Genomic DNA, 27,481 nt, shown 5'->3' on the forward strand with positions numbered 1-27,481 from the left:
GAAAAAAGCTCATTCTTGGTTCTACTAATTGCCAAGATCTTGAAATTTTTTGGGTTTGTACATGGCCTTCGAAAAAGAAGGTTTATAAGAAATTTCAGCTCCGTTTGTTTCGCGAAAAATAAATAATATGGAAAGCATTTTCCCTAAAAATGATCGCTTATGCTGGTTGAAATAGCCAGTTGGCCAGGCAAATGCTGATGCGGCAATTGCGTAAAAAAATAAAAATGCAGGTGAGGCGGCGATATACTTAATAGAAGGATTACATTAAACGGAATCGAGGTCACATGAAAAAGTTCAGGGACCACCCCCTTAACATTATCCCTAAGGAACGAATATCCGATACAGTGTGATGAAAACTTTCTTTATGTAGAAATACACAAAAAGGCAAAGAAAAATTTACAGAATAGAAAAAAGCAAATCATTTTTCATAAAAATAATACTGCCGCTATGTATGGCTTCTAGTGAATAAAATAAATTACCAGAAAAAAAAAATTACACTAATCTTTTCTCATAATCAAGGTAAATCGAGCCGTCGCGAAACACGTGCACCGCACGTGTCCATAGTTGGCGCACGAGCGAGACACGTGTATATATTTCAAAGCGCAGGGGAACTCGTCCCGCCATTCCACCTGCAAAGTCGTTATCTCTCTCCCTCTCTCTCTCTCTCTCTCTAGAACGAATTCTTGAAAATACTGCCGAAAACCATACCGAATTCTTGATTTAAATTTTTGCATCGGTTCTCTTCTTGCATATTCGGCACCCAAATGCATGGAATTCCCAGCTCATACTGCATTCTTATACGAGAGGAGCGTACTGAACAAAGCATCTCCTGGAATCCTTCCTTCAAGAATCAATCTTTCTATTTCGATACTGTTTGTTCCCTCGGAAAAAATTGCGATCCTTTGACGGGCTCGCGGTAATAGAAGCGTCCGGCTTCTTAAGGTCGACCCAATGCACGAACTACAGAACCATTTCGAGCGTGAGGAGATGCTTAAGCACACTCGAGACTTTGGAAATCAAGCTTTAATGTGCTAGGTTAGACTTTCGAATTTTGATTGTCCTATCAAGTATCAGATGCGAATACTGCAGTCTGCATCTTGAAAGCATGTCCAAGAACAGAGGTTATTGACATGCCTCAGCTTCATTTCTTGACCCACTAAATTTAAAGATCGGAATTGGGGGCCGAAACCATTGGAAAGTAAGCAAGAGATCAAGTATTCCAATATTAGTATATTGATAGTGGCGAAATGACAATACCAACGAGGGGGAAATAGGTAAAGCGGGATACAATGCATATCAAGCACAAGCACACATACTTCGACAAAGGGAAATGCATATGGTGTAGCACGCGCGGGCTACACGTACATAATTATAGTTCGGCGTTATACATCGCCGGGGAATGTAGAAATTCAGATAGCCATGGGGACGTATCCAAAGGTCGCCGTGAAGACCGAGAGCACTGCGAGAGGAAGCGGCGGCAGCTTCGCGATTCCGTGGCTGGTGGAACTTCCTGCAGTTGATGGAACTTCTTTGGATGCCCCTGCATTTTCATGAAAAGCGGGAAGAGAGAAGAATTATTACGATCAAAAGGAGACATGATCACCTTATGAGCCAAAGGGACTACTAGTAGTATCACCTGTAACGTTGCTCGGCGAACTCTCTGGCGAGCCGGCTGCAGCAACCGTTCCGCCGGAAGCTGCACACAAGTTGAAGCATCAAAAACCCCAAAAAGCAACAAAATTCACACTCAGTTTGCGCTCGAACTCACCGTCGCACTTGCTGACGGGCGGGGTCTGGACGTTGCAGGCGCCGGGGAGCGCGAGGGCCAGGGTCTGGTTCAGGGTCACGCCGAGGGAGGAGGCGCCGCCGTTGAGGACCATGCAAAGGCACCGCGGCTGCGACTGGACCACGCTGGCCAGCTGGGAGCAGCACGAGGAGGACGGGGCGGACGAGCTCCCCGTCACGAAGCTGAGGCACGGCGCGAGGCCTATGAGCACACTGGTGCACCCGGATTGAGCTGCGGCTCCTGCACAGAGCACGGCCAGGATCACCACAAGAGCCATAACTAGACCCGGACCCATCTTGTCGCCTTTCAAAGCCATGAGAGGCAGTTCCAAACAATTTCTTCTCGTGGGTCTGATCAAGAAATCCGAATGTGCTCGATTTGTTTGCATGCCCTGAGTTTACACTCGTGGGTTGCTTCCTTTATATACAAGATTAGGGTTTGCCATGGACTTCATCAGAGATGGAAATTATCTTATATTTGGTATGCGATTCTTTGGTGAACTAAAAAGAGAGCAACATGATGAGGTAAGTCCCAAGAACAAATCAGAGCAACGTGGCATATCTGAGGACTAATAATGTTAATAATTTAGATATAATCTTATGAGAATTCTAGATCACAATGCTCGCCTTTTCTAATGTTAATTCGACGAAGAAAATAGGCGATCGGTGACGCGAGAAACACGAACCAAAATCGATACGATCGAATTATCGCCGAGAGAGGGGGCATAGTTTTCTTTCCTTTTTCTCTAATTTCTACAATGATGGATGTTATTTGTCCCTCCCACATCATATGTGTAAAGATTGAACTCGAGTGCATGAGAAAGCAAAGATGTAATTGGCCATAAGGGAAGGAAGCTATTCGTTCACCTAATCATCACGCAATCAATGGGGGCAAACTTTGCTTTTCATTAGACTCGCTTCTAGCAATTACATAGATGAGATTAGATTTGACTAAGCTATTGTGGGCGTAAGAAATTAAAGTAGCATGCATGATCGATAGGGAATATAGTTAATTATGTAGGATAATAGGAAAAGAGCTCATTCTTATTGGTTATACTAATTGCCAAGATCTTGAATTTTTTTGGGTTCATACGTGGCCTTCGAAAAAGAAGGTTCGCAGGAAATTTTTGCTCCGTCTGTTTCGCGAAAAATGAACGACGTGGGAAACATTTTCCCTAAAAATGATCGCTTGTGCCGATTGAAATAGTCAGTTGGCCAAGCAAATGCTGATATGGCAGTCACGTTAAAAAAAAAAAAAAATACAGGTTAGGCGGCGATATACTTAATAGAAGGATTACATTAAACGGAATCGAGGTCACATTGAAAAGGTCAGGGACCACCCCCTAACATTATCCCTAAGGAACGAATATCCGGTACAATGTGATGAAAACTTTCTTTATGTAGAAATACACAAAAGGCAAAGCAAAATTTACAGAATAGAAAAAGCAAATCATTTTCCTAAAAATAATGCTGCCCCTATGTATGGCTTCTAGCGAATAAAATAAATCACCAGGAAAAAAAAATCACACTAATCTTTTCTTTATAATCAAGGTAAATCGAACCGTCGCGAATCACGTGCATCGCACGTGTCCATTGTTGGCGCACGAGCGAGACACGTGTATATATTTCAAAGCGCAGGGGAACTCGTCCCGCCATTCCTCCTGCAAAGTCGTTATCTCTCTCCCTCTCTCTCTCTCTCTCTCTCTCTCTAGAACGAAGATGGCCGCCTCCGTCGCCGCCGCCGCCGTAACCGCCTTCCTCCTCCTCCGAGCGGCCGCCGCAGCAGCGCCGCCGCCTCCGCCTCCGTCTCCTCCCGCGCCGGACGGCTGCGCCGGCCAGATCGTGCTGCTGTCCCCGTGCCTCCCCTACGTCTCGTCGCCGCCGAACGACCTGGCGTCGACCGCGCCTCCTCCCTGCTGCGCCGCCCTGTCCTTCGCCCGCGACTCCGGCTTCGTCGGCTGCCTCTGTTACCTCGTGCGGGAGCCCGCCATGCTCGGGTTCCCGCTCAACGGCACCAGGCTACGCTCTCTGCCTTCCGATTGCTCTCTCGCCGCCGCCGACGTCGGCGACTCCACGGCGAGGAACGCGACGGTCGAGCTGGATTCTCTCTGTTCATCAGGTTCGCGTCTCTGTTCCTGCGTCCGTGTAGTGTAAGAATCTGCGCAGGCCTAGATTTGAGGTGATTGTATTCGGTTCTGTCGGGCAGAGTGCCGATCTGATCGATTCCGGCGGCTCTAGAGCGTCGCGATCGCGAATCGAAAGAAAAGTTCGTTTCACTTTTGAAGCCTTGAAATGCGGATAAATGCACAGCAGTACCAAGCTCTGCGTTGCCCTCCTGCTGTGCTGTTCGTGTTATCGAGTCCTTTCGACGCCTCGGATTGAGATTATGCATCGATTGTTCTGGATCGTGTCGATCTGATAGTACATGCTTAGGCATTGTTTCTGCGTTGAGTCCGACCGCGCGCTTGTAAAGCTCGATTTGATAGGAGGACGATCATGTTTCGAGCTGCGATCGCGTCGCTTTAGCAATGCTGAAATGGTACGAGAGGCTTTTTTCTAACCGTTTTCGAATCGCGTATGCATCAGGTTCGCCACCGTTGCCTCCTCTGCGCGGCGCAAAGGGCTCGGACATTGAGACATTGCCCGAGAACAGTAAGTCGATTGCTCTACGTCGTCTTACCATTCATGTAGTTTCCCGGATTCTGTAGCTTAATTCGATCAAAAGAACCAGGATTAAACTGAAGCATCGTTCTATATGCTGATTGCCGAAATCCGTAGTTTTTCCTGGAAAAATGACTTCGATTATTTCCGCCCTTCATTCCCATTCATGTTCTAGCTACACTTGATGTCGGGGCTCGAAACTATATATGTTTGCCTGGCGATCATGCTACGGAAAATGGCGCACGGAAGCTAAACCTCGAATGCATTACTCACGCAGCATCCTGACCGCGAAGTATACCGTCTTAAAATTGCAGGTCCCTTGAGCGCTCCTTCACCGTCGCCTTCTCCGGATGGAACCGGCATTTCATCGTCAGCTGCTGCTGATATCGCACCCACAGTACCAGCCTCGCCGCTAACACCGGCCATGAGTTCATCGTCAAAACTGCAGATCAATCAGCTGACGCTCCTCACGTGCTTGCCGCCAACGTGGGTTTTTCGTCGCGCTACAATTCTTAAGCGCACCTCATTGATTTAGGTCTTTTAGACTACGTGCCCCGCCAAGATTTCTCCTTCATTTTTCGTTGGGTATGAGACTAGACACGGATTTACCACGCAGCAGAAGTAGCAAATTTCAGTATATGAACCGAGTCAAGAGCAGTAAAACCTGACAGAAATCAAAAGCCAATTGCTGCATTTCTTTCATTGACCTGGGTGCATGTTATCAGTTCTCTGTCACGCTCTATTCCCAGCTGCAAAACCATATCAAGGACCATGGCCCTTCCATATCACTATATTAGGCTCGCATTTTGACCAGACTAGGGCATTCCACTATTCTTTACCCGTTTCATCCATAGCCGAAACGTGAACTTAGAAAGTCGAGATGTTCATTTCAAACATGGTAACCTCTGTTTGAATGACAACATCGAGAATAAAGAATAAGGTCCATGACATAATGGAAAGAAAATTCCAATCTAGCGTTTCTCCGTATAGACAACAACCGCATTCTCACATCGATAATCAAACTTTCTGAAGACATCTGCTTCATTGTTCATTCGAAACGAGGTCGGCAATGCAAACCAGCTAACTTCTATCCCTAGAAAAGGACAAACAGGGGGAATATTGACACATTCCAAGTCGAAAGCCACGAAGGCCGACAACAAAAGCTAGAGCAATACGATAATCACGCCTAGCCCGGGTTCCTCCTTATGACTGGAAGGCCACATCCAACAGCCCATCACCTACAGCAAGTATGAAAGTATGTGTCGTCAGCAAGTAGCACTGGCCACTACTCCACAAGTAATATCAATGATCCAAACCATAATATCTCATACAGTAAATGGAATTAGTTATGTAATGCAGCATACAAATCTACAAACAAAGCATGTAATCAACGAACATTCTGGTGCTAAAATAAATCAACTTGGACAATGCAAGACTAGCATTTCAGTCCTAGGCGTAACATAGGGTAACTCAATCAATCTCAATCAAAATAGAAGAAAGCGCGGCAACAAACTGATGATACGGCATACCTATGCTACAAATAACGCTTAACGACGTAAATAAAAGTTGGCAAGTTTCCAAGATTAATGTGACTGGGGAGCCCTTCTTCAATTCTTTTTTGGATGAAGAGATTACAACAGGAAACAAATATCAGATAATTGCTCGGTGAAGCTTGCCTAAGAGACGAAAGTCTATTTGGGAAGTTTGAATACTAGATGTCATTTCCTTGTTTTCATTACATGTTTCATGTTTGTTCAATGACTACCGAGAGAGGTACAAGGCATCTTTACCTAATTTGTTATCCACTCGCATAGTTATATCGCATCGATGCCCTACTAAGAAACAAAAGCACATGTTAGCGAACGTCGCACGGATTGACAATAAAAATCCAACATGTTGTTGGACTAACACCCTTGACCATATCAACCAATTTGATATGTCATTTCTCATAGCGTACACAGCCCAACAAAGCAACTATACTTTCAAGTCCTGGCATTTATTTGCATGTTTTCTTGTGCCTGTTGGCTCACCGATCACAGTAGTGAAATTGCGCAATGTATGGAAGAACTTACTAAAGTCAAGAGGTTCATTCACCTGCCTTCTGTCTATATTTGCAGACATTCCAACAACTTACTTCCAGCCATCTGACCATTCATCTTCATTTGTAACTGGCAGAGGAGCCTCTGTTTGACGGGGTTCTTCATAGTAATCGTTTTCTTCCCCTTGCTGGGGGATTTCTTCCTCATAACCTGCATAATCCTCAACAGATTCCTCGACCCTCTCAGGAAGAGCACAACCCTGATAAGAATTGTTGTCCACACAATACCACAAGAGCTTGTTCCAGTATGGATCCTGCCGAATGCGAAAGATAGATACATTATAGATGTCACAAATCAACCATACGATAATAGGATGTTGGAAGCTACATCTCGTCTTTTCCGATCCATTTCAAATTTTGAATATATGAGATGTCCCTAAACTATGCATATCTTTAAGTCATTCCTCTTTCTTGCCCCATTTCCAACTTTCAGAATTTCCTTCATCAACAATTTCAAGACTATGAATTTCTGATTTTAAGGGTGTAGAACTAAAGAAACCATCTGAGATCACATAAGATGCATAAAGTTGTGCCAAGTCGCAATGAAAATAGTTGTAACCATTAGTGAATGGTAAGATAATATCTGCAAAACTTACAAAACATGGGCAACAACATGGAAAGAAGAGCACAAGTAGCTCTTTCAGGATTTTTTCTTCTTGTGTAAATGAGTTATTCCCCTAGGGAAATAAACCTTTCTGAATCTCAGTCGTTTCTGTCTTTTTTAAATGAATCAGCTAACCGTGCTCCTATCAATTTTTATTTTATACTCCACCACGAAGTGAGACTGTGAGAGAAGCTGACAACTGAACCAAGATACAAAGAAAAAGAGGGTGTCAAAGTCGTTGAGAAGTGACGAGCAATACTCACGAGAAGGAAGCAATACGATGACATAAGAACTGACACCCTCCTCTGGTCATACTGCTTCCTTCCCTTTCTATTGTTTCTGTGCACACGAGCTCTAAACCTTACTTTCCCATACATATAAATCACAACCCATTTTCCCAGACAAAAGGAATTATAAGAAGACAATTAGTTTCTTGTAGAAGTTAGCAAGGTACCTTGGTTATAATATGAGGATTCCCAACAATGATAAGCAAGGATATAGCCCGAGTAATAGCCACATTAAATCTTCTCGGATTGCTCAAGAATCCTAAACAGTGGACCCTGTCAAACTCATTGTGCTTTATGGTAGATCGAACTGTGGATACTATGATAACCTTGCTTTCCTGCCCTTGGAATTGCTCGACACTTCCAATCTTGATATTGGGCAAATCTAGACTTTCGAGAGATGTCTTTAATTTAAGTACTTGCTGGCGATAAGGTGTTATTACGCCAATGTCATTCTCGTTAATTTCCTCACATGCTATGATCCTCTCGATGACTTGTATTACCTTACTTGCCTCAATTCTATTAAACCATGAAGGATTATTTCCTTCCCTCTCATCGCATCCTTGAATACCAATAAAGAGAACAGGAAATTTGCAGTTAGGAATGAGGTTCACCTCTGTGCTAAGACACCTTGCATCATCCTTACATGCTATCAATTCTCCATTATAAAATAGCTCTGAAGGCAAGTGCAGAATTTCTGGGTGACTTCGGTAATTTCGGATAAGCTTTTTCACAAAATTCTCGTCACCATCGAAGTAAAATTCACAATCAAACAACCTCTCCAGGTATGATTTTCCCAATCCATAATCTTCAGCTGTTTTTGAGTACACCACAGGACCTAATTGCATCGGGTCACCCGCAAGAACAACAACAGTATCACGTTGGCAGAGGTTAGAGAGAGGGATCATGCTTTCTGGTTCTGAAGCTTGGCCAGCCTCATCCAAAAAGATATGAGAGAAGTGGCCTCGCTCCACACCCTCAGCAGAAAGAAGATAAGCACTCATATAAGTCGAGATGATAATCCGGTAGCGCATGAGAGCTCTGATTGGAGGACATTTGAAAACAAGCTCATCGAAAAAGCAAAACCGAATATGATCGGGTTTGACATCCTCATAAGCTCGATTAGTCGCATTAAGTCTGAATATCTCATTTTCCTTAATTTTCACAACCTCCTCCCCAAGAAGCTTCTCTAGAATGTGGTCAGCAGCACTATTTGATGGAGTGCAGATAAGGATTCGGGTATCCGCACGATTTTCATAAAGCTGCATTATTCCTTCCACTATAGTCATGGTCTTACCCGTACCTGGAGGACCATAAACTACATATGGTGGCCCTCCTTTGCAGCCGAGGATCATCTCAACCGAACATATTTGCTCCTCATTCAGAATACGACTAAAAGGAACCAGTGGCGTTGTTGAAATCCGCCTCTTCCGTCGCAAATTAGAGGGAAAAAGCATCGCTTCATCTAAATCTTTGGCAGCATCAACTGCCTGGTATAATCTTCTCATGTTGGCTCGGTTATAACTGAACTGAACATTGTATAAACTCTCATCCCTATGGCGCACATGGACATCCTTGGCAAACTTTAAGTAAATTTCATCAGCTTCAACACGGTGTACATAGCCCTGCAGGGCATCCATTGAAGCATATAAGGGACGTTGATCGAGGCCTCTTTACAAAAAGTATATGCCATGAAAAAGAATTTTTGTGGATCAAATCTATACTAAAAAACAGGAAGCAGGTTTCAGCCAGCTACCACGTAAATGATGCAATTCATGTTATCAACATTTATTTTTTCGCAAATGATTACAATTGGCAAGCAAAGAAGTTCTGGACAAAATCCTTAGATGGACATTACTACAGCTTAAGAAAAAATTGCACATTGGATAATCTCACTGAAGTAAAAAAGTTTATGCTCAGCCCATCCAAATCACCATTCACCTCTGTTGCCTTTGTTGTAGAATGCACATTATCAGATTATGATACAGTTAACAGCAAAATATGATGATCACTGAGATCCACCATATAAACATTGTTCGAGAAGTGGTTAGACACATGTTAGAGAAAACTTACCAACCATTAAAAACAGAATTGGACCTCAAAAGCCTGATAACTTTATACAGACCTGGTAAGGAGCGCTGTTAGCAGCTTCATCAGAAGCCAACTTTACAAAAATGAAATCTCCATGGACCAGTGAAGGTCGTCTCTCAGCAAGTCCAGGCACTTCGAGGGTCAGGTACTGAGTCCCTTTTCTTCTCATAGTAACATTTTCCATATCAAAAGATCTCATATCATCCTATAGAAACGGTTGGTTAATTTGAAAGACAATAACAGGCCTTCATAGCATCAATTTTGTTTTCTTATCTAATGCCAAAAAGACCAGAAAGAAAATGAAGAAGAAAATCTTACCTCCAGTTTCAGTTCTTCCATGTTTACCAATGTTTTGAAGAAAGGAGCATAATTTGCTCTGGTTAGACCTCCTCTTATTGCAGCAGGAATCTGCTTGTTCTCTATCAATTCTCTCACTTCCTTTGGAATTGGATACTGAGGGAGCCTTTTCTTAAAGCGGGTTGTAATTCTTGCTGGACGCGAACCAACAACATATGTATCCACATCAAAATGTTTCTTTCTGGTGCCTCTTACGTATGGTTTTTTCGAAACCAAGGACCTGGAAATCTTGTTATCTACCAAGAGAAAAACGACTCTTTCTATCTTATCCCCCACATCAATATGGACCACCGATGTGTACAACCCAATTTCCTTTGGTTTGCAAGACAACCAGACAGTTAGAGTCTCTCCTGGCTGCAGCACTCTGTCCTCCAAGGAAAACGACTCGAGGAAACCTTGAATGGCATTTACACCTGAATTTTCTGACACCGGTTCCATCAAAGAAAGCGTAAATGAATTCTCAGGAGTTGAGGCATATATTTTTATGGACCAGATGTCTATTTGGTCATCGGTGTTGTTTGTTATGGAGATTGAATCTGCAGCGGTTTCCCCAACAAATACTGACCGCGGCTTTCCATCAACAAAAGCGAATGGAACAGAAACCACGACTGGATCATCTTCATTGAGATCATAATTACAAACAGACTGGTCTCTCTGATAATCAATGAATGAAATTTCTCCCTTATCACCAATGACAGAGTATTCATCATCCGATCTGTCATCAAGTGAACCCATCATAGTTTTATAGAAGGCACTGTGAAGCGAAGATTTAACTATCAGTTTCACCTAAAAGTAAAAAAATACTTCTAAATAGCCTGCATTTCCATGTCCAAATAAAACTAAGTAAACAAGAGCAGATGCCTTTTCTGGCGTACACAAAGCAAGAATGGTCATCACGTATAGACTTATATTGGGGAGAGTGTCTGCAATCGAATGCACGAAACCTCCTTAAAGAAAAGAAATTCAAACAGCCTATATCTTTAATTTTGCCCTCAAGAAAATTTCCAACGAATTCATGGATCGGGAAGACTCCTTCCCAATTGCAAAAGTCCAAAAGGCATAAACTATAAGCATTCGTGCACAGGATCAACATAATTAGACCTACATTGCCTCTCATTCGTTCAGCAGAAATTATAATCCGAGCCCTGTCACTGCTAATACTCATCGTGCACATAAAAACAAGTAACCAAGATAGCCCACACTAAGAGAAAGAACCATAGTTATCCGATACCAGACTCTGAAAGCGAAAATGCAACAGACCGAACGAAAACATGGGGATGTTCATCAACAGACGACAAACTTGAAAAACCTTCACACAGCACAGAGAATCTGCACCATCATCTTTTCCTATTGTCAAAACCCTCACCCAATCGAGGGTCACTCTCCAAGCAAGCCCATATGCTCATCTACGCAAAAGCACGCGACACGGCTCACACAACCCACTGAATCCCTGTCAAATCTCGCATCAAATTCAGCCCAAGAAAGGGAAAACAACCGACACCCAGAAGCACGCGCGTGCCAAACGAGACAAAGGGCAATGTAATGCAGCGCAGGCACCAGCAATTAGCACGTTACAAAGGGAAGCAAAAGGAGAAACATGATCGCATTGAAGACGACCGGTCGGTCAAACCGCAGATTCGCTTAAAGGAAGAGCCAAAGCGAGCGAGCGAGAGAGAGAGAGAGAGCACGAGAGCAATCCGTACTTCGACGGCGGAAGTAGGGAACGGGAGAATTCGCAGAGAGAGAGAGAGGAAGGGAGACCCGCGAGCCAATCTAGGACGGAAATTTGACGACGTACCTGCTGTGTCGCCCATCCACAGCGCCAAAAAGGTGATGCTCGAAGAGCTCTCTACCATGGAGCTGGAGATCACTTCAACCGTCAATCGTACATTTTCAAGATGCGACGATTTAAAATAGGGTTAATTAATACGACGAAAAATTTAAATTGGTACATTGTCACATATTTATCAAAAATTAATTTTTTACCAAAAAAACATTAAACTGATATTAGTTTCCGTTAAATATTATCTTCAAATTTTTTTATTTTAATGACACAAGACAATTGAGGAGTGTACCGGTTTGGAAATTATTCTCCTTTTGTCATAAGTGTACTAATGTGGTTTTTCGTGGTACTAATCCAATTTGACGTAGGGTAAATTTGTCATAAGTGTACTAATTTGAAATTTTTTAAGGTCAAAAAATTAGTTTGTGGTACATTTGTCACGTGCATACCAGTTTGGAGTTTTTGGTGGTAAACAAATTAGTTTGGGGTAAATATATCACAAGTATACTAGTTTGAGATTTTTTTGTAGTATTAACTCTTTAAAATATAAGCATTCGTGTTTGGTTTGACGACAACAACAACAAGAATAATAATAGATTTAATTTAATAGCATAAACGATATTATAATAAATATTATTTATTACATAATTGATAGTGTGATTGGGATAATAATTATAGTTTGAGCTTTACTCGATATTAATTTGTAGTTAAGGTAATCATCATATTATCAATAACATAAATATGAAATGATGTAAATTTTAGACATTGTAACTAATAGTGAGCAACTAATATCATGATATCTACTACATTGTGAATAACATTTAATATGTAATATCGACATGACAAAACCAATTAATATTTTATTTATTAATCGAATAATATGTATTTAAGACAAAATAATTATAATTGGCACTAACATTATATGGATAACATAAATAAACTTATTCATAATTGATATGAATTACAATTATAATCAACAATCTAACGCTAGGGAAAATTTCCTCCGCACCCAAATGTGCTATGAGAATTGAAGGCGTACGATGACGTGGCAAAACCCCACCTGATGGGAAATTCCTGTGCACTCAAGTCACTAGCTCGAATCCAACTATAATCAAGTGGGCCCCACCCAAAATCAATGGCTGAGATGAATCCGATAAAGTGGGTTCAAGTCAATCTCCTCCCCCCACTCGAGAGTTGAGGGACGGGATATATGTTAAGAACCAGAGAATATTATGAAATCACTGGATGATACGGTAAATGCTAATTGGTTGTAAATGTCAATCTTAATATGTCGCATTCAATATATAGACCCAATGTGGTATACCCGACATCATTTCAATCTAAATACTAATAAGTTTAGTGGACCTTACATGTAAATTGAATAGATCAGCCGTGTATAGTGGGATGAGAAACAATACATGTAGATGTAGGTCTTATTCTCGAGGATAATCCTGTCGAGCAGAAGCATATATATGTGTGAACAAAATCAAATTACGTTCTCTTTAGCTGGACCATTTTAATCTTAACTGGAAATCTTTTGACGTGCACAGTTTTGAATTTAGGAATGCTTGGTAAGTATTATTGTGAACTTTATTAAATTATAAACTATACTAATATACTTAAAAGGCTAATATACCATATCTAAAATATGTAATGACTACAAATACTAAATATATATAGAAAAAACACATGTACAATGGAATAGCAATTCGAATATATAAACGGAATTGCGATTACTTGGACAATTGAATTCATCGTCGTCGGCCTTATCCCATCCGGAACAAAAATAAAGTGCATTCAATTGCTAGGGGGACCTCCAAAAAGAAGATGAATTTCATAGTTAGACTGATTATCGCATAAAAAAGATTATCTTTTGTGTAGCCTAAGTCTACTGTCGTCTTTTTTGCATGAATGAATAAGGGAAAATGACACAAATAATTTTTGAACTTTAGCTAAATATGCAATTGGTCCCTAAATTTTTAATTTCTTTAATATGGTATTAGAGCTTTTAGTACGTATTCATGGATCATATTGCACGTTGAATGAATGAAAAGTTTAGAAATATTTTATGTCATTATCGAGGAAGAAAACGAGCAGACAAAGGAATGCAGCCCACAAAGTGTCAGGGGACATGACTGTGAAAGTGAGTTCATCATGGACTGAGTTCTCATTGAAGGGCAAGAGGCAATGTATGAAATTCAACGGTCGATTGAATACTAGGGGCATGGGATGCTACATTTGTACTTGAACATTCTTACTGGAAAAACAGAGAAAAAGGAGAAAAAACGAAAGAGAGCTAAAGGGGTTTTCATGTGGAAAGCCATCTTCATAGCTCCGTCGTCATCACATTCATCGCCTTATACAAAATCTAGTGACACAAAAATTCGAAATATTTCCGATCATCGGGTAGATCTAAAAGCCCCCCAAATGAAACAGGGTTTCTGGTGTTTCGGATGTACTTCCCTGCATCATAAAATCCTTGTCACGAGGCACTTGTTCATCCTAAGAAATGGAGGAATGGCTGCTTATATCAGGAAACTCTAGGGCTTTCCATTTTCTTTTGTTTACGTTTATGGTTTTTTTGTTGTTTGAGGCATAGCTAACCTAACAAGCATAATGCAGGTGAAAACCCCAAGCCGAACTCACCACTTAGATAGCAATCCCCCAGAAAAAGAAAAAACTGGGGTCCTACAGACAGGAAAGAAAACCACTTTCAGGATGCAAATATCACGATTCCGAGCAGATTCATATCCATACAATTTGAAGTTGCATATGGAGCTGTTTTCTAATCAACAGAAAAAAGGGACTTAAAACAGTAGTCGATCTCAAGCAGAAACCACAGGGATGTCCTTGACAGACTCGCGCCAAGCATACTCTCGCGCACCATCCTTGTCGACAATCTTGATCACAAAGTTTGGAGGCGCCACGACCAACCGGGATCTGATCTCCACGATGCACTTGTCGACCAGATCTATGGCTTCTTCGAGTGACATGCCGCTATGGTAAAGTCTGTCCATTATGGAAAGGGAGAAGTAGGATCCGTAACCAAACGCACCCTTATCTACCTTGTGGAGGGTGGCAATGTAATCAATGAAGTAGAGGGAAGGGCCTGTCTCCTTGTCGTAACCAGCCATAAGGATGTTTACAGAATATGGATTCTGGAAATAGTACCAGTCAGAGAGGGAAACAGAAAACTATGAGCATTGATCAAGAATAGCATGCTTAAGAGATCTTTTCGGCAACAGGTCCTTTGGTGGTGAAACAAATCGGTAGAATCAGATAAGCAAGAGACAGTTATCAGCAATTAGGACAAGAGAGGCCCAGAAATTATTGTTACAACCAAAAATAAAATGCTGAATTTAGAACGGAAGAGAAGTTAATTCCAAAAGACTATACGCTTTATAATTTTTACCGCAAACAGAGAAGTGGATAAGCTAAGATAGACTCCCATACAATCGAAATATTATCATGTATATGTTAACTGGTGCATCATACCTCTGTTAACAGATACTTTCAACATCAGAGCTAAACCAACATAGTGTAAATTGTATAAGCTCTTGATTGGAATCTTTAACAGTCCACAAGGCATTACAGCCATAACAAGAGGAAACTAGTTGTCAAAGTCAACAAAATTTACCTAAATTAGAGGAACTATCACCCCAAAAACAAAATTCATTCTACACCCGTTAAACCAGATGCTCAGTGTGGAGGCAAAATCATGAGTAGGCCACTTGCAATCCTCCAAAAATAGTACTCCATCGAGTTTTAAAGAGTAAAAGAACCATCACAGTCATAACCATCAATATACATGTAGATGAACACAATCCCATATGAATTTAATCGCCAATGATAAAACCACTTCAATCGGTAACCACATTGCTTTGAAGAATATATAAGGTTACAACAATAGCCCAAAACTTATTCACAACAAGTTTTTCATGGTAAAAAAATACAAACATCATCCACAGATTATTAAAACTTACATCACGTTCTCCCATTACAATAGTAGATAGCAAACATTTACACAAATTCAATATCCTACAACAGTACAAGTAAGAGAAAGTTCTTCAAGCATCATCAACAGAATCAAAATGACACATCACAGGGTCTCTACTATGAAATAGCATGTCCATTGTCCTCATAGATACTAGTTACTACAAAGCACCTCCATTTGGAAGGACAGTTGCATCATTGATACAACTGCATTTTGAAGGCATTCAAAGCATCGCCTCCCTATTACATAATTATAATACATCAAGATTCATTATCTCCAGCCTATCTAACTCCAGAGGATCCAACTTATTTTATGGACTAAACTTCAACATCCTCTTACTTACTGAGAGATGACCTGGACAAGGAAACTTAAATGGCGGGGGAAAAAACGGAAGCGGCTGTTGCTCACCCAACATGATTGTATGAGCAGGTATGAATAAAAGAAGGCTTAGAATAGCCAACCAAAATGGGTCAGAGGAAGTGGAAAAGCTGACCCCAACTTTTGATGTGATCAGCGAAGGCACAAGCAGTCTACTATTATGTATTATTAGGCTTGAGCCATTACTCGAGCAAATAAAATGCTATCCCAGCCTTCCGCATGACTCTCTCCCCTGCTAAAAGAAGTACGGCTTTCTGTTCTTCAAGTTGTAGGACTTACCATATGGTTACCAGGTTCGTGAGACCTTGTTATCCACACTGTGAGGATGACTTCTCTCCCAGGCTAGGTTTTATTGGGCAGAGGCTTCTAAAACTATAGAATTGCTAAGTGCTACTTGCTAGCTCTTATACTACCAAACTCTCACCAATAAACAGGTGTTTCACACTGTGAGCATCTCTTAAGCCCTTTGTCCGAAGCAAGCAGAAGATAGGCAGTTCTTTTCTCACCGCAGTACTAGGACGATAACTTTCTGTTGTATATGAACTTTATACTACTATTCATGAATAAACTAAGCCTATATGTCCTTATCGACCATTTGTTTTCTTATAAATGTCTCTATAGATATTCTTCGACAAAAGGAAGGAGTTGGTTGAACACCCTCAAATCCCACTTCATAAGAAAAGAACAGTGCCACGAATGACAAGCAAACTCGTTAAAACAGTTGTCGACCTAATAGGCTACAATTATCTTCAATATGATCAGCACTCAAAAACTATCCGCTTTAGAATATATTACGGATATTTAACTTTTGAAATGGATGGGAAAAAACCCAAAAGCGCTTAGTTGATCTGAGAAACTTCGCTGAGTGGCAGCTCCAAAACCCACTCAATCTACATACAGAAACAGGGTCGACATGACCTTTAAATGCGTTATGCAGGCCTATTGCTTTGGCAGTCAAGGCTTTCCAATGCATCCTAGACATGATCATCCCCGGGATCAACTCTATATTGCATTCCATATCACAACCTTACCATTCTTCAACATTAAAAATTCCCCTTTTAAAAAGCACAGCTCAGTAATTTCAATCACCAAAACTCCTCAACACAAATGACTGGCTGTAAACCCATGCCACACCTCCACACTGAAAAAACCCTAATTCCCATTTCTCTATCAGAACCAACCAGACCAACCAAAGAAATCCCAACAATTTGAACCTCAGACTGGAAAAAATGAAACAAGCAAACAGTTCAATCCAAAATCACTCCTCAACAAAGAAGCTCGACGAAGACCCACCTTCCTCAGGGCAGTGGCGAGCTCGCCCCGCGTGAAGTTGGCGGCGGCAGCGGTCGTCAAAGGAATCCCGTTCCTGAACTGGTACAGCGCCACGTTCTTCTGTATGTACTCCGTGAACTGGACCCTGCGGCGGAAGACCGAATCGTCACATAACACTCGGGAAAAAAAAACGAGAACTTTACCCCGAAAAAATCACCGGACCGCAGGCTCATCCGGACACACGATCGGTCAAGAATAAAGAAAGATCGGGCGGGCAGGGATCGACCTGTCGCCGGGCTCGCCGCTGGCGGCGACGAGCTTGTGGGAGTCGAGGACCATGATCTTGTCCTCGTTGGACTTGTGGACCAGGATGCTGTGGACCGCCGAGGTGTCGGCGACCAGGATGGCGAACCCGTCGCCGACCAAGCCGAACACGCACTCCATTCTCCTTCCTACGACGATTGGTCGTCGGGACCCGGATCTGTCGCGGTGGTTTCCGGTGCTGTTTTGGTCTGAGAACTTGAGGGAGATGGAGAGAGAGAGATAGAGAGAGAGAGGCTGCTTGGTGGGTGATTTATACGACGGTCTGTGTGAGCTTGAGAAGCAAGTCAGGTTCTCTTTCGGATCGCAAATGGCCTCTTCAGGGGCGGAGGTGGAGAATTCGAGAAAAGGACGAGGGCAGGATGGTCATTTCGGCCCTCCGAGGGAGGAGGTTTCGGTGTGGGCTCGTTGGGCTTTTCTTATGTCGGCCCATCTCGAATCAACCATTTGTCCGTGGGAAAATTGTTTAAAAAAGTCGTAAACCTCATTCGGTAATGTATATTTTAATTTTATCAATTGAGTCATAAACCTTTTCATATTTTGCTAATTTAACCTATTCAGCCAATTTTGACTGGAAATTGATGACATGGATGCCGACGATCTACGTGGCACAACCGGTACTAACATTAATCTCTTTTTAATAATATTTTGAAATATATATATATTTTTTGTTTACCTCTGCCCGAGAAGGTAGCTGCCCATAGGCGAGGGTCGGCAACCCTCACCTTGTTTGGGCAAGGGTATCATAGCCCTTGCTAGCCAAGGGCAAGAGTCGATGCCCTTGCCTGATCTGGGGTAATAAGGTCGATGCTCTCGATGGCCACAGGCAAGGGGCTCACAGCCCTCGTCGGCCAACAGTTGAGGGTGGCCCTCGCCCATGGTTGCAGGCCCACCATCGCTAGATCGAGGGCCAGAGAGTCGTCGGCCAAAGGTGTAAAAAAACAAGCACAAGAAAAGAAAATAAAAGTTAATAAAAAATTTGAAAAACATTATTAAAAAAATGTCCACGTTAGCGTTGACCGTGCTATATAGAATGACAGTCTCCACGTCATCAATTTCCAATCAAAATTGATCGAATAGACTCAATTGGTAAAATGTGAAAACATTTATGATTCAATTTATAAAATTAGAAGATTTATGAATGAATCGGCAACAAAAGTGTATTTTTGTTTTTATAATTCTCTCTATCATTCACCGCACGGTCAAAACATGGCCTTAAAAATAGGCAATAGAAAACGATGGAGAGGCCACACCACAAGCTCAAGAACAATCCCTTCCTTCAAGGGTCATCGCTCAATCCATCTAATTCCATCGCTATAAATACTGATCTTTCCTCCCCTCGTTCGTCCACTAAGCAAGAATTCAAGAAGAAGAACATTAAGGGACATCGAAGCCGAAGCTCTCGACAAGCCGAACCAGAGAGAAAGAGAGAAAAAGATGGCGAGCAAAGTAGCCGGAGTTCTGATCGTGTGCGTCGTCCTGGCGGCGATGTTCGGGACGGGCGGAAGTATCGGGGACCTGATGGACGCGTACAAGAATTGCTTCGTGGATTGTCACAAGACGTGCCAAGGGGAAGGCAACGGCAACACCTTCTGTGAAATGAAGTGCGATAGCGATTGCATGGCCCAGGAGACCGCGGGTAAACGTCACAAACTGAAATTTCCCACCCTGTTCTTTCTCCCCGCGCAACTTGCTGTTCGACGGCACTTCATTGATCGCCGGCTCTTTGTCGCCCCCTCGGATGAAGAAACGCGAATGTCGGGGCGCTTTAATCTTGACCGATGAGTCTCGGGCGAGACCAAGCCGTCGCCTAGGCTCTAGAAACAAGCCCCCCCATGACTGATGAGCCATGGTCCATTCCCTATATCGACCACAGCATAAGATGACATGCGTTTCTGGTGTTTGTGTGCAGCCAAACTGAACATGGTGCCTTGACGGACCACGCCAAGATCAACGTTACAAGGAGCTCGCCCCCCACAGCAGCCCTGGAGGAGGAGGAGGAGGAGCCATTTCAAGAATCGCACGATTAGTTTTTGCCTTTTCTTTGTTGTCATGCATCATTCCACGAGTTTTGCTTTGTTTTCTTCTTCGTTTTCCGGATTACGTGTCACCCGCGATGTGTAAAATGAAATGCACTCGAGGTGGTGATCCATCTTGTCATTTTGAATTTCTATGATTGACTAGTTTGAGTATAGCATTTGTGTGTCAGCGTGATCAATTTGAAGATTGTACCAAGTTTGTCTGGCTTTTATTTATGAACAATTTGGAAGCTACTAATGCTTCCTCAACATTGCTCAAGTTTCAACTCTCTCTCTCTCTCTCTCTCTCTCTCTCTCTCTCTCTCTCTACATACATTCACATCTTCTCCTCCCGCCGAGGAAAGAAAATGGCCAAAACCTCCCTCTAGTTCCCTGTACTTCCTCCTCAGGAAAGGCCCGCCACGTCCAGTACCGACGCCGCCATAGTCGACAACGCCGATCCTTCCGACCCTTCATTGTCGCCTTCGTCCATCCGCTCACTCTGTCGGGGTCGTCCTGATCCTTCAGTTTCGCGGTGCTCTCCCTGCTCGCTCCGAGGTTGTTGCTGCGAGGACACGAAGTAGGACTCTTCCTGATTCCCGAAAATGCGATCCACCTCTCTCGCGGGGAGGTCAAAGGACAGCTCCTTGGTCTCTCTGTCCATCTGGCTGATTATGTTCTCTTTCCCTGCAAGAAATTTGGTTCCATTGCATAAGATCTCACGAAATGAGCCCTAAAAGTGAAACAAGTCCTGACGATGAGCAGTTATGGTAGAGTAAGACTTCACCTGCGAGGAAGATTCGCTGGTTTTCATGAGCATTGATTCCGAACCCAACCATTCTCAGATTCTCATTCTGCTCGGCAATGATGGCGATCGGGTGACCCGCCGGGATAACGAAAACGTCGCCAGGTGACAGTTCGGATGTTACCTGACGGATAACCAGAAAGAAACTTAAACTATTGGAAATCACGGCACTTAATACAATTGGACTTAAGCCATTCGCATCACCCTCTTGTAGGAACCAAAAAAAAGGATATAGGCAAACTTTGATGATTTTGGTGAGAAGCACACAGATACACAAACGAGAGAGAATAATATTCAAAATGCCTTTTGCACGGGCTTTACATAGAGGAATACAAGCTTAGTTCTATAATCTTTTTCTCACAACTCTCTCTTTCTATAGCTTTCCACACACACTTATACAAATAGGGAGGGGACAACCTATTTATACTACTCCTAAGGAAATTTTCTTGAATACCAAGTTTATCAAACTTGAGGACCAAGTTTGTATCAAACTTGAGGACCAAGTTTGTATCATCTTGAAGATCAAGTTTGTCAAACTTGAAGACCAAGTTTGTATTAAAGACAAAAACAATTTTAATATTTCTAACACCTCTAAGTGCAGCACATTCGACAGTCGAATGTGAATTCTACATCGTTCACTTCTTTTAATCAATCAATTCTAGGATCATTGCCTATAATTGGATTCTCATTTAGGTTGGACAAAATGCAATATGACACACTGATCTTTCTGTAACGAAAGCCAAAGATATATCTTTAATTACTTGACCTCCAGAGCTACTCTTTACTTTGATTTGCCCGTCTTTTTATCGGTGTAGTTGATTATTAGCTATCCAAAACTGTTGTATGGTCTTAGAGTATGCTATGGAGTGAGGTCTCTCTCTTATTGGTTTGGAATCGCATTACCGAAATTATGCTTACCTTTTGGTATCTTGCGCATCCTCCTTGCGCTCTCTTGCTCCTCCTCCTCTTCTTGTTCACCGGAGCCCCACCTCTGCCTCGCTAGCGCTAGGTGAGGGCAAGCCATCTCGCACCATCCATTTCCTTCTACCACAAGCACCACTGTCGTTGACTTTGAATTGTAGTGCGGCACCATTATTGAACCCTGCCAAAGTCAGACATAAACCGTAGCTACACCATATGAACAGTTAGGCTAAAATCAATGGAAGTACGACAATGACTATACTAATGTATGCCTTACTTGGTTAACTTCTGCAAAAGTTACAGAGACGCCCAAGTCCTGAAGTTGCTTGAACTTTTCGGGCGAGGCTTGAAAGAACCGGCCGAACTCGTTGGAATAGATTGGCTTCTGGCCCAGCAAATTGAATGGACCTTTCGAGCCGTGGCCTTTCTTGTTCGACCTGCCACGGTGTTCGCTCAGTGCCCGCAGTTGCTCTTCGCTGGCTCTTATGATCACGCCCTACCTCTGTTGCCCAAACAGCCTTTCTATTTGATCTCTTGATGTCTGATAAATGGGGAAATTAACCATGGAACTTGATGGAATTAGATAAAAACAGGCGTATATACTTTCTTGGCTCTGCTGATATAATACATCTATCAACTTACTATCAAGAAAATGAACTTACTTTCAAAGAACTCTCGAGAACTTTGCTGCTGAAGACCGTGTAGTATGATTCCGGGTTTTTGGTACCAACACGGTAAAATTCCTGTAACAGAACAACCAGGTCGAAATACACCACTCCTATTAGCCTTCACAAATTCAAGAACTGTACTATTTCATAATAGCTGTTGCAGAGAGTTGGTTTAAGTGTTCAGCACCCAAGGTGCCCTTCATAATTTCATGTAAACTATTCGAGACAATCTTAATCTTTTGTAACTATGGTAGGAGAATAATATGATTCTGCACTTCTAGTTTCCCAAAAGCGAGGCTAATATAATGATCGAGAAGCGAAAATTACTCGAGCTAATACTGGTCCACCGAACTACCTCGAATGTGCCGGGAGTATTAACGGGCTGAATCAGCTTGGCGATATGAACTTGTTCGTTAGATCCACCACAGCTAGCGAAGTAAACGGTAGTTCCGATAGGAACTTTGATCACGTCCCCGCGCTCCAGGTGGTGAGACTCTTTCTTTCCTTGCCACACCAAACTTATAGTCCCTTCTCCTGTAAGAAATGAACACGATCGATTAATATCGTTGCCTGACTAAATAATTTAAACATCGTAAGCCAAATTTCCAGTCAATGTCAAACTGCAACGGCCCTCTCGATCTCCAAGGATCTCAACGAGCAAAGAACACAGCGTTTGACAGCCACTAGAAACTAAATTGGTGAACGTCAAGTTACTAGTGACTTAACCCTTTAAGACAACGAGAATGCAATCGACATCGACGTGGTGAGGCAGCACGAAGGTACTGGGGTTCACCTTGAAGATCTCCAGCCGATAGTTCTTAAGGCCTCTGAGGAGCTCGAACCTCTTGTCGAACCGCTCAAGCACTCTGACGCACCTTCTTCCGCATGGAACCTATAACGATCTGGGTCTCACTCGCAAGATATTGTCCGCTTTGGACACTAAGTCCACACGATTTTGTTCGTCCGAGGGCAGCCCATACTACCCCCAGAAAAGGCCTCTTGCAAGTTAAGGTTTCCCAAGCCTTTATAAGCAAGTCCAAGGCTCCCTCCCTAGGCGATGTGGGACAGAAGACATGCCCCCCTTGCCATCCTAGAAGCCTGCCGGAAGCCACTCCTTGTCCAGGCCCTTTTGGCCCTGGCGACCACTCCCCGCTCTCGTCGGACCGGGTCGTTACATTCTCCCCTCCTTCGAGCACAGCGTCCTTGCTGTGGCCCCACACGCGATCGAGAGTCGGCTCTGATACCACCTGTAACGACCTGGGTCCCACTCGCAAGATATTGTCCGCTTTGAACACTAAGTCCTCACGGTTTTGTTCCTCCGAGGGCAGCCCATACTACCCCCAGAAAAGGCCTCTTGCAAGTTAAGGTTTCTCAAGCCTTTATAAGCAAGCCCAAGGCTCCCTCCCTAGGCGATGTGGGATAGGAGACATGCCCCCCTTGCCATCCTAGAAGCCTGCCGGAAGCCGCTCCTTATCCAGGCCTTTTTTGGCCCCGGTGACCACTCCTCGCCCTCGTCGGACCGGGTTGTTACATTCTCCCCTCCTTCGAGCACAGCGTCCTCGCTGTGGCCCTATACGCGGTCGGGAGTCGGCTTTGATACCATTTGTAACGACCTGGGTCCTACTCACAAGATATTGTCCGCTTTGGACACTAAGTCCTCACGGTTTTGTTCCTCCGAGGGCAGCCCATACTACCCCTAGAAAAGGCCTCTTGCAAGTTAAGGTTTCCCAAGTCTTTATAAGCAAGCGTAAGGCTCCTTCCCTAGGCGATGTGGGACAGAAGACATGCCCCCCTTGCCATCCTAGAAGCCTGCTGGAAGCCGCTCCTTATCCAGGCCCTTTTGGCCCCGGCGACCACTCTCCACCCTCGTCGGACCGGATCGTTACATTCTCCCCTCCTTCGAGCACAGCGTCCTCGCTGTGGCCCCACACGCGGTCGGGAGTCGGCTCCGATACCACCTGTAACGACCTGGGTCCCACGCGCAAGATATTGTTCACTTTGGACACTAAGTCCTCACGGTTTTGTTCCTCCGAGGGCAACCCATACTACCCCCCAGAAAATGCCTCTTGTAAGTTAAGGTTTCCCAAGCCTTTATAAGCAAGCCCAAGGCTCCCTCCTTAGGCGATGTGGGACAGAAGACATGCCACCCCTTGCCATCCTAGAAACTTGCCGGAAGCCGCTCCTTGTCCAGGCCCTTTTGGCCCCGGCGACCACTCTCCGCCTTCGTCGGACCAGGTCGTTACATTCTCCCCTCCTTCGAGCACAGCGTCCTCGCTGTGGCCCCACACGCGGTCGGGAGTCGGCTCTGATACCACCTGTAACGACCTGGGTCCCACTCGCAAGATATTGTCCGCTTTGGATACTAAGTCCTTACGGTTTTGTTCCTCCGAGGGCAGCCCATACTATCCCCAGAAAAGGCCTCCTGCAAGTTAAGATTTCCCAAGCCTTTATAAGCAAGCCCAAGGCTCCCTCCCTAGGCGATGTGGGACAGGAGACATGCCCCCCCTTGCCATCCTAGAAGCCTGCTGGAAGCCGCTCCTTGTCCAGGCCCTTTTGGCCCCGGCGACCACTCCCTGCCCTCGTCGGACCGGGTCGTTACAAAAACCATCATTTTCAAGGGGACCTTGTCCTTGTTTCGTTTCTTCCTTCTCCCATCACTTCATTGGCTGATGGAGGGGGTGACTAAGGGAGCTGATTATTATCAGTGATAGAACACTAGCACAAAAATCAAATAGGTAAATAGGTGGACCTAACACTTATCTCTACAACTTGACTAGTTGTCCTAGTGTTCCACTTTGATGTGATTTAGTTGACGCCGTTTACCATTAAGTTTACATGAGTCTGAGTTCGCAGAGTAATATTCAAAAGTCACGAGAACCGCCCAACTTTACGCTTTACATCTCGAATTAATTTCTCACCAAAACAACCTCATGAGATCAAGTCACGCAAAACTAATTCCCCTGGAATTTTCTCGGTGAATGACCTGTACCATACCAAGACACATGAAAGTCAGCACAAAATGCTGTCTAGCATGCCTTTTCTTAAGTGATACGGGTATCTGAACCTTCGGCTCGATTAATTGTACGAATGCCTGGAAATCGCTAAGTTCGCATGCATCGGGTATCTCTCCATCCAAAGGGTGATGTTTACGGCCAACAAGATTACTCTAAGAAGAAAATGCCTTAATTCAAACACAAAGCTTAGTGTATTTGAATTAAGTGCTTAAGCACTCACTCGATCTCTTGGACTATGCTATCACCTCTGAATGTCAAGGAAGCAAAACAATAGGAGAGAGAGGGACACTGCTAAAAGAGATTATTTTGCTAGAAGCAATAGCCCCAACCCACGCATCACATAAACGCATGAAATACTTTCGATAAAGAGACGTGACTTTGCCCTTCCATTGAGCACTTGACCCCTAAAACAAACAAAACGGAAGTGCCAAGTAAGTGCTTCAAGTCTTCCCATGAAAACGACTCTCTTCTTTTGCCTTCATTTTTCCAAACAGTAAAAAACTCTCTTTCAGGGCTTGTCCAAAAGCCGTCATCTTCGATGACAGAGTCATGACCTTGTCCTTTCCAACGAGTATCTGACCCACAAAACAAACGCCAAGACGAACGCGCCAAGTAAATGCTTCGAGTCTTCCATGAAAACGACTCTCTCGCCTTTATTTTCCAAATGGTCAACATCTCCTTTCAGGGCTTGTTCAAAAACTCTCGCTTGAACTGAAAATTCTTTACCACCCCTCTATTCGGTTATGGTCCATCCCTTGCTCAATGGCTTTTCCTCGCAGAAAGCTTCTGCTTTCACCCAATCAGAGCCCAGACCCTAAACCTCTCGAAAATTGTCCTCCTTTTCCAATGCCACCACCATTGCTGCCACTTCCGCTTCCGCTGCCGCAACCTCCTTTGAAGCACAAATTCGGCAAGAGTCTGCTCCAAGATAGCAAAAGCATCATACCTTATTGTCTTGGCTCTGTTCTCTTGATAGGGATCCTCTATTTGATCCTAGTGAAGCACTATCTGAAGCAGAACAGCTCAAGGAGGAGAAGCGACGCACCGATTCTTTTTCATACCTAGCAAGAGTTCTTGGATGAAGACCACGGACCGCCCCTAGACCACTCGATAGGGTTCATTCGCACGATTGGCCTCGATCAATCCATCATCGATTCTGTTATGGCTTTCGAGTACAAGAAGGGCGAAGGGCTGATCAAAGGGACAGAGTGCTCTGTCTGTCTCGGTGAGTTCGAAGATGGCGAGAATCTCCGGCTTTTGCCCAAGTGTAGCCATGCATTTCATGTCCCTTGCATTGATACTTGGTTGAGGTCTCATAAGAATCGTCCACTATGTTGTACGCCGATAGTCAAAGAGGCTAGGAATGGCCGCATAGGTGTTGATGTGGAAGAGCCTAGACTGAACAATTTAGGCTCTAGGGAAGCGAATTTGATGATTGAGAGTCATGGTAAGAGTGAAAACACTCAAGCAAGAGTTGAAAGCAGTGACAGTGCAAGTCAAGATGATGGAGTTAGCACTTTACATATGGATGATAGAATAATTTGCGAAAATGTAAACAAGGTTCCGAGTGTTTGGAGTGGAGAGAGTTGTGAAGTCCTCGTTCCAAGTAATTTGGGTAGTGAAGGACATAGAAGGGTCACGGATACAGAGACTGAATCGGCAAGACAGTCATTATCTGCATATATTACCATATCCCCAGCCGAAGGCATCCTAAAAACTCGGCCGAAACAAACAAAGAGTTTGAATTTTAAAGTCGCTTCCAGACAAGATGGTGAATGTTAAAAAATGTGCAGAGTGGTGAAATTTTCTTCTTTTGGGCAGTCACAACAGAAGGGACCTGTTCCGATGAACCGGTCACTTTCTTCTGGGGGAAAAGTATGGCCATCCAGACAAAGCAGAAACCAGAATTCGGCAAATTCATTCTAATCAGGAGGCTTCCCTCATAGCTGGTCTTTCGATGCGTTGATGTATTTTTAGCGTTGCCTCCACATGCTGAAAATTTTACGCGCAAGTCTGCTATAATGGATGCATATTGGAGTTGACAGAATTAGCCGAGAACCAATGCGGCATTTAAAAAAACTAATAAACTCTAGTCAATATTAACAAACCGCAAAACACAAGTCCACATGAGCTGCATTGCACCCGTGAAATCTAAAGAAACCAGAAAAAAAAAAGCAACAAGACCAAGCCTTATGAAGGCGGTGGAAAAGAAACCGAAATAATTGTCTTTAGCTAGGGGTTTGTTGAAGTGTGAGATAGAGTTTGTTGCCTAACATTACCCTCCATCCTGTCTATCTCCACTCAGTCTATACTGACTACACTGTCTTCATTACTGCTGCTTTCCCTTTCCCCTTGTTCCACAACCGGTGCGGTCAGGTGCGGTGCGGTGTGCCATTGTCGGTCGGTCAGTCGGGTGCGGGTGCGAGG

The 27,481-nt window shown here is 43.5% G+C and overlaps 6 protein-coding genes and 1 pseudogene across 16 annotated transcripts; 3 read left to right on the top strand and 4 right to left on the bottom strand.

Annotated features, from left to right (window-relative positions):
• Nucleotides 1-1,199: 1,199 nt before the first annotated feature.
• Nucleotides 1,200-2,186, bottom strand: LOC115677732 (non-specific lipid transfer protein GPI-anchored 26-like). Of its 2 annotated transcripts, none has more exons than XM_056320666.1 (3): nucleotides 1,769-2,186; nucleotides 1,637-1,672; nucleotides 1,200-1,540 (listed from the first exon to the last, which is right to left on the bottom strand). In XM_056320666.1, the coding sequence occupies exons 1-3, from the start codon at nucleotides 2,172-2,174 to the stop codon at nucleotides 1,410-1,412; spliced, it is 573 nt and encodes a 190-aa protein (XP_056176641.1). In that variant the 5' UTR covers nucleotides 2,175-2,186; the 3' UTR covers nucleotides 1,200-1,409. The 2 variants fall into 2 exon arrangements, with proteins under 2 accessions (XP_056176641.1, XP_030456811.2); XM_030600951.2 differs by having other exon boundaries at nucleotides 1,637-1,696.
• A 1,318-nt stretch (nucleotides 2,187-3,504) lies between these two features.
• LOC115677646 (non-specific lipid transfer protein GPI-anchored 25) lies at nucleotides 3,505-5,148 on the top strand. The gene is made up of 3 exons (XM_030600833.2): nucleotides 3,505-3,904; nucleotides 4,372-4,437; nucleotides 4,761-5,148. The coding sequence occupies exons 1-3, from the start codon at nucleotides 3,505-3,507 to the stop codon at nucleotides 4,979-4,981; spliced, it is 687 nt and encodes a 228-aa protein (XP_030456693.2). The 3' UTR covers nucleotides 4,982-5,148.
• Nucleotides 5,149-5,313: 165 nt separating this feature from the next.
• On the bottom strand, nucleotides 5,314-11,751 carry LOC115677687 (probable RNA helicase SDE3). Of its 10 annotated transcripts, none has more exons than XM_056312993.1 (6): nucleotides 11,679-11,751; nucleotides 9,842-10,634; nucleotides 9,558-9,728; nucleotides 7,603-9,057; nucleotides 6,519-6,798; nucleotides 5,314-5,684 (listed from the first exon to the last, which is right to left on the bottom strand). In XM_056312993.1, exons 2-5 carry the CDS (start codon nucleotides 10,616-10,618, stop codon nucleotides 6,577-6,579), a joined length of 2,625 nt encoding a protein of 874 aa, XP_056168968.1. In that variant the 5' UTR covers nucleotides 10,619-10,634; nucleotides 11,679-11,751; the 3' UTR covers nucleotides 5,314-5,684; nucleotides 6,519-6,576. The 10 variants fall into 10 exon arrangements, with proteins under 10 accessions (XP_056168968.1, XP_056168964.1, XP_056168972.1 ...); XM_056312989.1 differs by lacking the exon at nucleotides 11,679-11,751 and adding an exon at nucleotides 11,584-11,666; XM_056312997.1 differs by lacking the exon at nucleotides 11,679-11,751 and adding an exon at nucleotides 11,247-11,540.
• Nucleotides 11,752-14,280: 2,529 nt separating this feature from the next.
• LOC115677702 (proteasome subunit beta type-2-A) lies at nucleotides 14,281-17,869 on the bottom strand. Its single transcript, XM_030600914.2, has 3 exons — nucleotides 17,594-17,869; nucleotides 17,329-17,452; nucleotides 14,281-14,821 (listed from the first exon to the last, which is right to left on the bottom strand). Exons 1-3 carry the CDS (start codon nucleotides 17,749-17,751, stop codon nucleotides 14,489-14,491), a joined length of 615 nt encoding a protein of 204 aa, XP_030456774.1. The 5' UTR covers nucleotides 17,752-17,869; the 3' UTR covers nucleotides 14,281-14,488.
• Nucleotides 17,870-18,966: 1,097 nt separating this feature from the next.
• On the top strand, nucleotides 18,967-19,926 carry LOC130140680 (major pollen allergen Ole e 6-like). The gene is made up of 2 exons (XM_056320676.1): nucleotides 18,967-19,267; nucleotides 19,541-19,926. Exons 1-2 carry the CDS (start codon nucleotides 19,066-19,068, stop codon nucleotides 19,561-19,563), a joined length of 225 nt encoding a protein of 74 aa, XP_056176651.1. The 5' UTR covers nucleotides 18,967-19,065; the 3' UTR covers nucleotides 19,564-19,926.
• Nucleotides 19,927-20,052: 126 nt separating this feature from the next.
• On the bottom strand, nucleotides 20,053-25,587 carry LOC115677647 (vicilin Jug r 2.0101). Its single transcript, XM_056314738.1, has 9 exons — nucleotides 25,531-25,587; nucleotides 22,767-22,932; nucleotides 22,396-22,574; nucleotides 22,035-22,115; nucleotides 21,650-21,868; nucleotides 21,370-21,553; nucleotides 21,171-21,178; nucleotides 20,434-20,575; nucleotides 20,053-20,333 (listed from the first exon to the last, which is right to left on the bottom strand). Exons 1-9 carry the CDS (start codon nucleotides 25,585-25,587, stop codon nucleotides 20,053-20,055), a joined length of 1,317 nt encoding a protein of 438 aa, XP_056170713.1.
• A 16-nt stretch (nucleotides 25,588-25,603) lies between these two features.
• On the top strand, nucleotides 25,604-26,980 carry LOC115677707 (uncharacterized; annotated as a pseudogene).
• The last annotated feature ends 501 nt before the right edge of the window (nucleotides 26,981-27,481 follow it).

The sequence above is a fragment of the Syzygium oleosum genome, unplaced genomic scaffold (assembly GCF_021117445.2).
Source record: "Syzygium oleosum isolate NSW1041296 unplaced genomic scaffold, Sole_v2.1 Sole_v2.01, whole genome shotgun sequence".
NCBI classification, from domain to species: Eukaryota; Viridiplantae; Streptophyta; class Magnoliopsida; order Myrtales; family Myrtaceae; genus Syzygium; species Syzygium oleosum.

Bases quoted from the DNA above. Each gene is read 5' to 3' on its own strand.
- LOC115677647 (XM_056314738.1), bottom strand. From the start codon at position 25,587: ATGACGGCTTTTGGACAAGCCCTGAAAGAGAGTTTTTTACTGTTTGGA. The intron at 21,554-21,649 runs GTAAGGCATACA...TGACTTTGGCAG, and splicing joins CTTTTGCAGAAGTTAACCAA to GGTTCAATAATGGTGCCGCA. The intron at 20,334-20,433 runs GTGAAGTCTTAC...AATTTCTTGCAG, and splicing joins CCAGCGAATCTTCCTCGCAG to GGAAAGAGAACATAATCAGC.
- LOC130140680 (XM_056320676.1), top strand. From the start codon at position 19,066: ATGGCGAGCAAAGTAGCCGGAGTTCTGATCGTGTGCGTCGTCCTGGCG. The intron at 19,268-19,540 runs GTAAACGTCACA...GTTTGTGTGCAG, and splicing joins CATGGCCCAGGAGACCGCGG to CCAAACTGAACATGGTGCCT.
- LOC115677732 (XM_030600951.2), bottom strand. From the start codon at position 2,174: ATGCAAACAAATCGAGCACATTCGGATTTCTTGATCAGACCCACGAGA. The intron at 1,697-1,768 runs GTGAGTTCGAGC...ACTTGTGTGCAG, and splicing joins GCCCGTCAGCAAGTGCGACG to CTTCCGGCGGAACGGTTGCT. The intron at 1,541-1,636 runs GTGATACTACTA...ATGAAAATGCAG, and splicing joins TTCGCCGAGCAACGTTACAG to GGGCATCCAAAGAAGTTCCA.
- LOC115677702 (XM_030600914.2), bottom strand. From the start codon at position 17,751: ATGGAGTGCGTGTTCGGCTTGGTCGGCGACGGGTTCGCCATCCTGGTC. The intron at 17,453-17,593 runs GTCGATCCCTGC...CTTCCGCCGCAG, and splicing joins AGCGGCGAGCCCGGCGACAG to GGTCCAGTTCACGGAGTACA. The intron at 14,822-17,328 runs GTGGGTCTTCGT...TACTATTTCCAG, and splicing joins TCGCCACTGCCCTGAGGAAG to AATCCATATTCTGTAAACAT.
- LOC115677646 (XM_030600833.2), top strand. From the start codon at position 3,505: ATGGCCGCCTCCGTCGCCGCCGCCGCCGTAACCGCCTTCCTCCTCCTC. The intron at 3,905-4,371 runs GTTCGCGTCTCT...CGTATGCATCAG, and splicing joins GGATTCTCTCTGTTCATCAG to GTTCGCCACCGTTGCCTCCT. The intron at 4,438-4,760 runs GTAAGTCGATTG...TTAAAATTGCAG, and splicing joins TGAGACATTGCCCGAGAACA to GTCCCTTGAGCGCTCCTTCA.
- LOC115677687 (XM_056312993.1), bottom strand. From the start codon at position 10,618: ATGATGGGTTCACTTGATGACAGATCGGATGATGAATACTCTGTCATT. The intron at 9,729-9,841 runs GTAAGATTTTCT...CCGTTTCTATAG, and splicing joins TGGAAGAACTGAAACTGGAG to GATGATATGAGATCTTTTGA. The intron at 9,058-9,557 runs GTCTGTATAAAG...GATGCCCTGCAG, and splicing joins CTAACAGCGCTCCTTACCAG to GGCTATGTACACCGTGTTGA.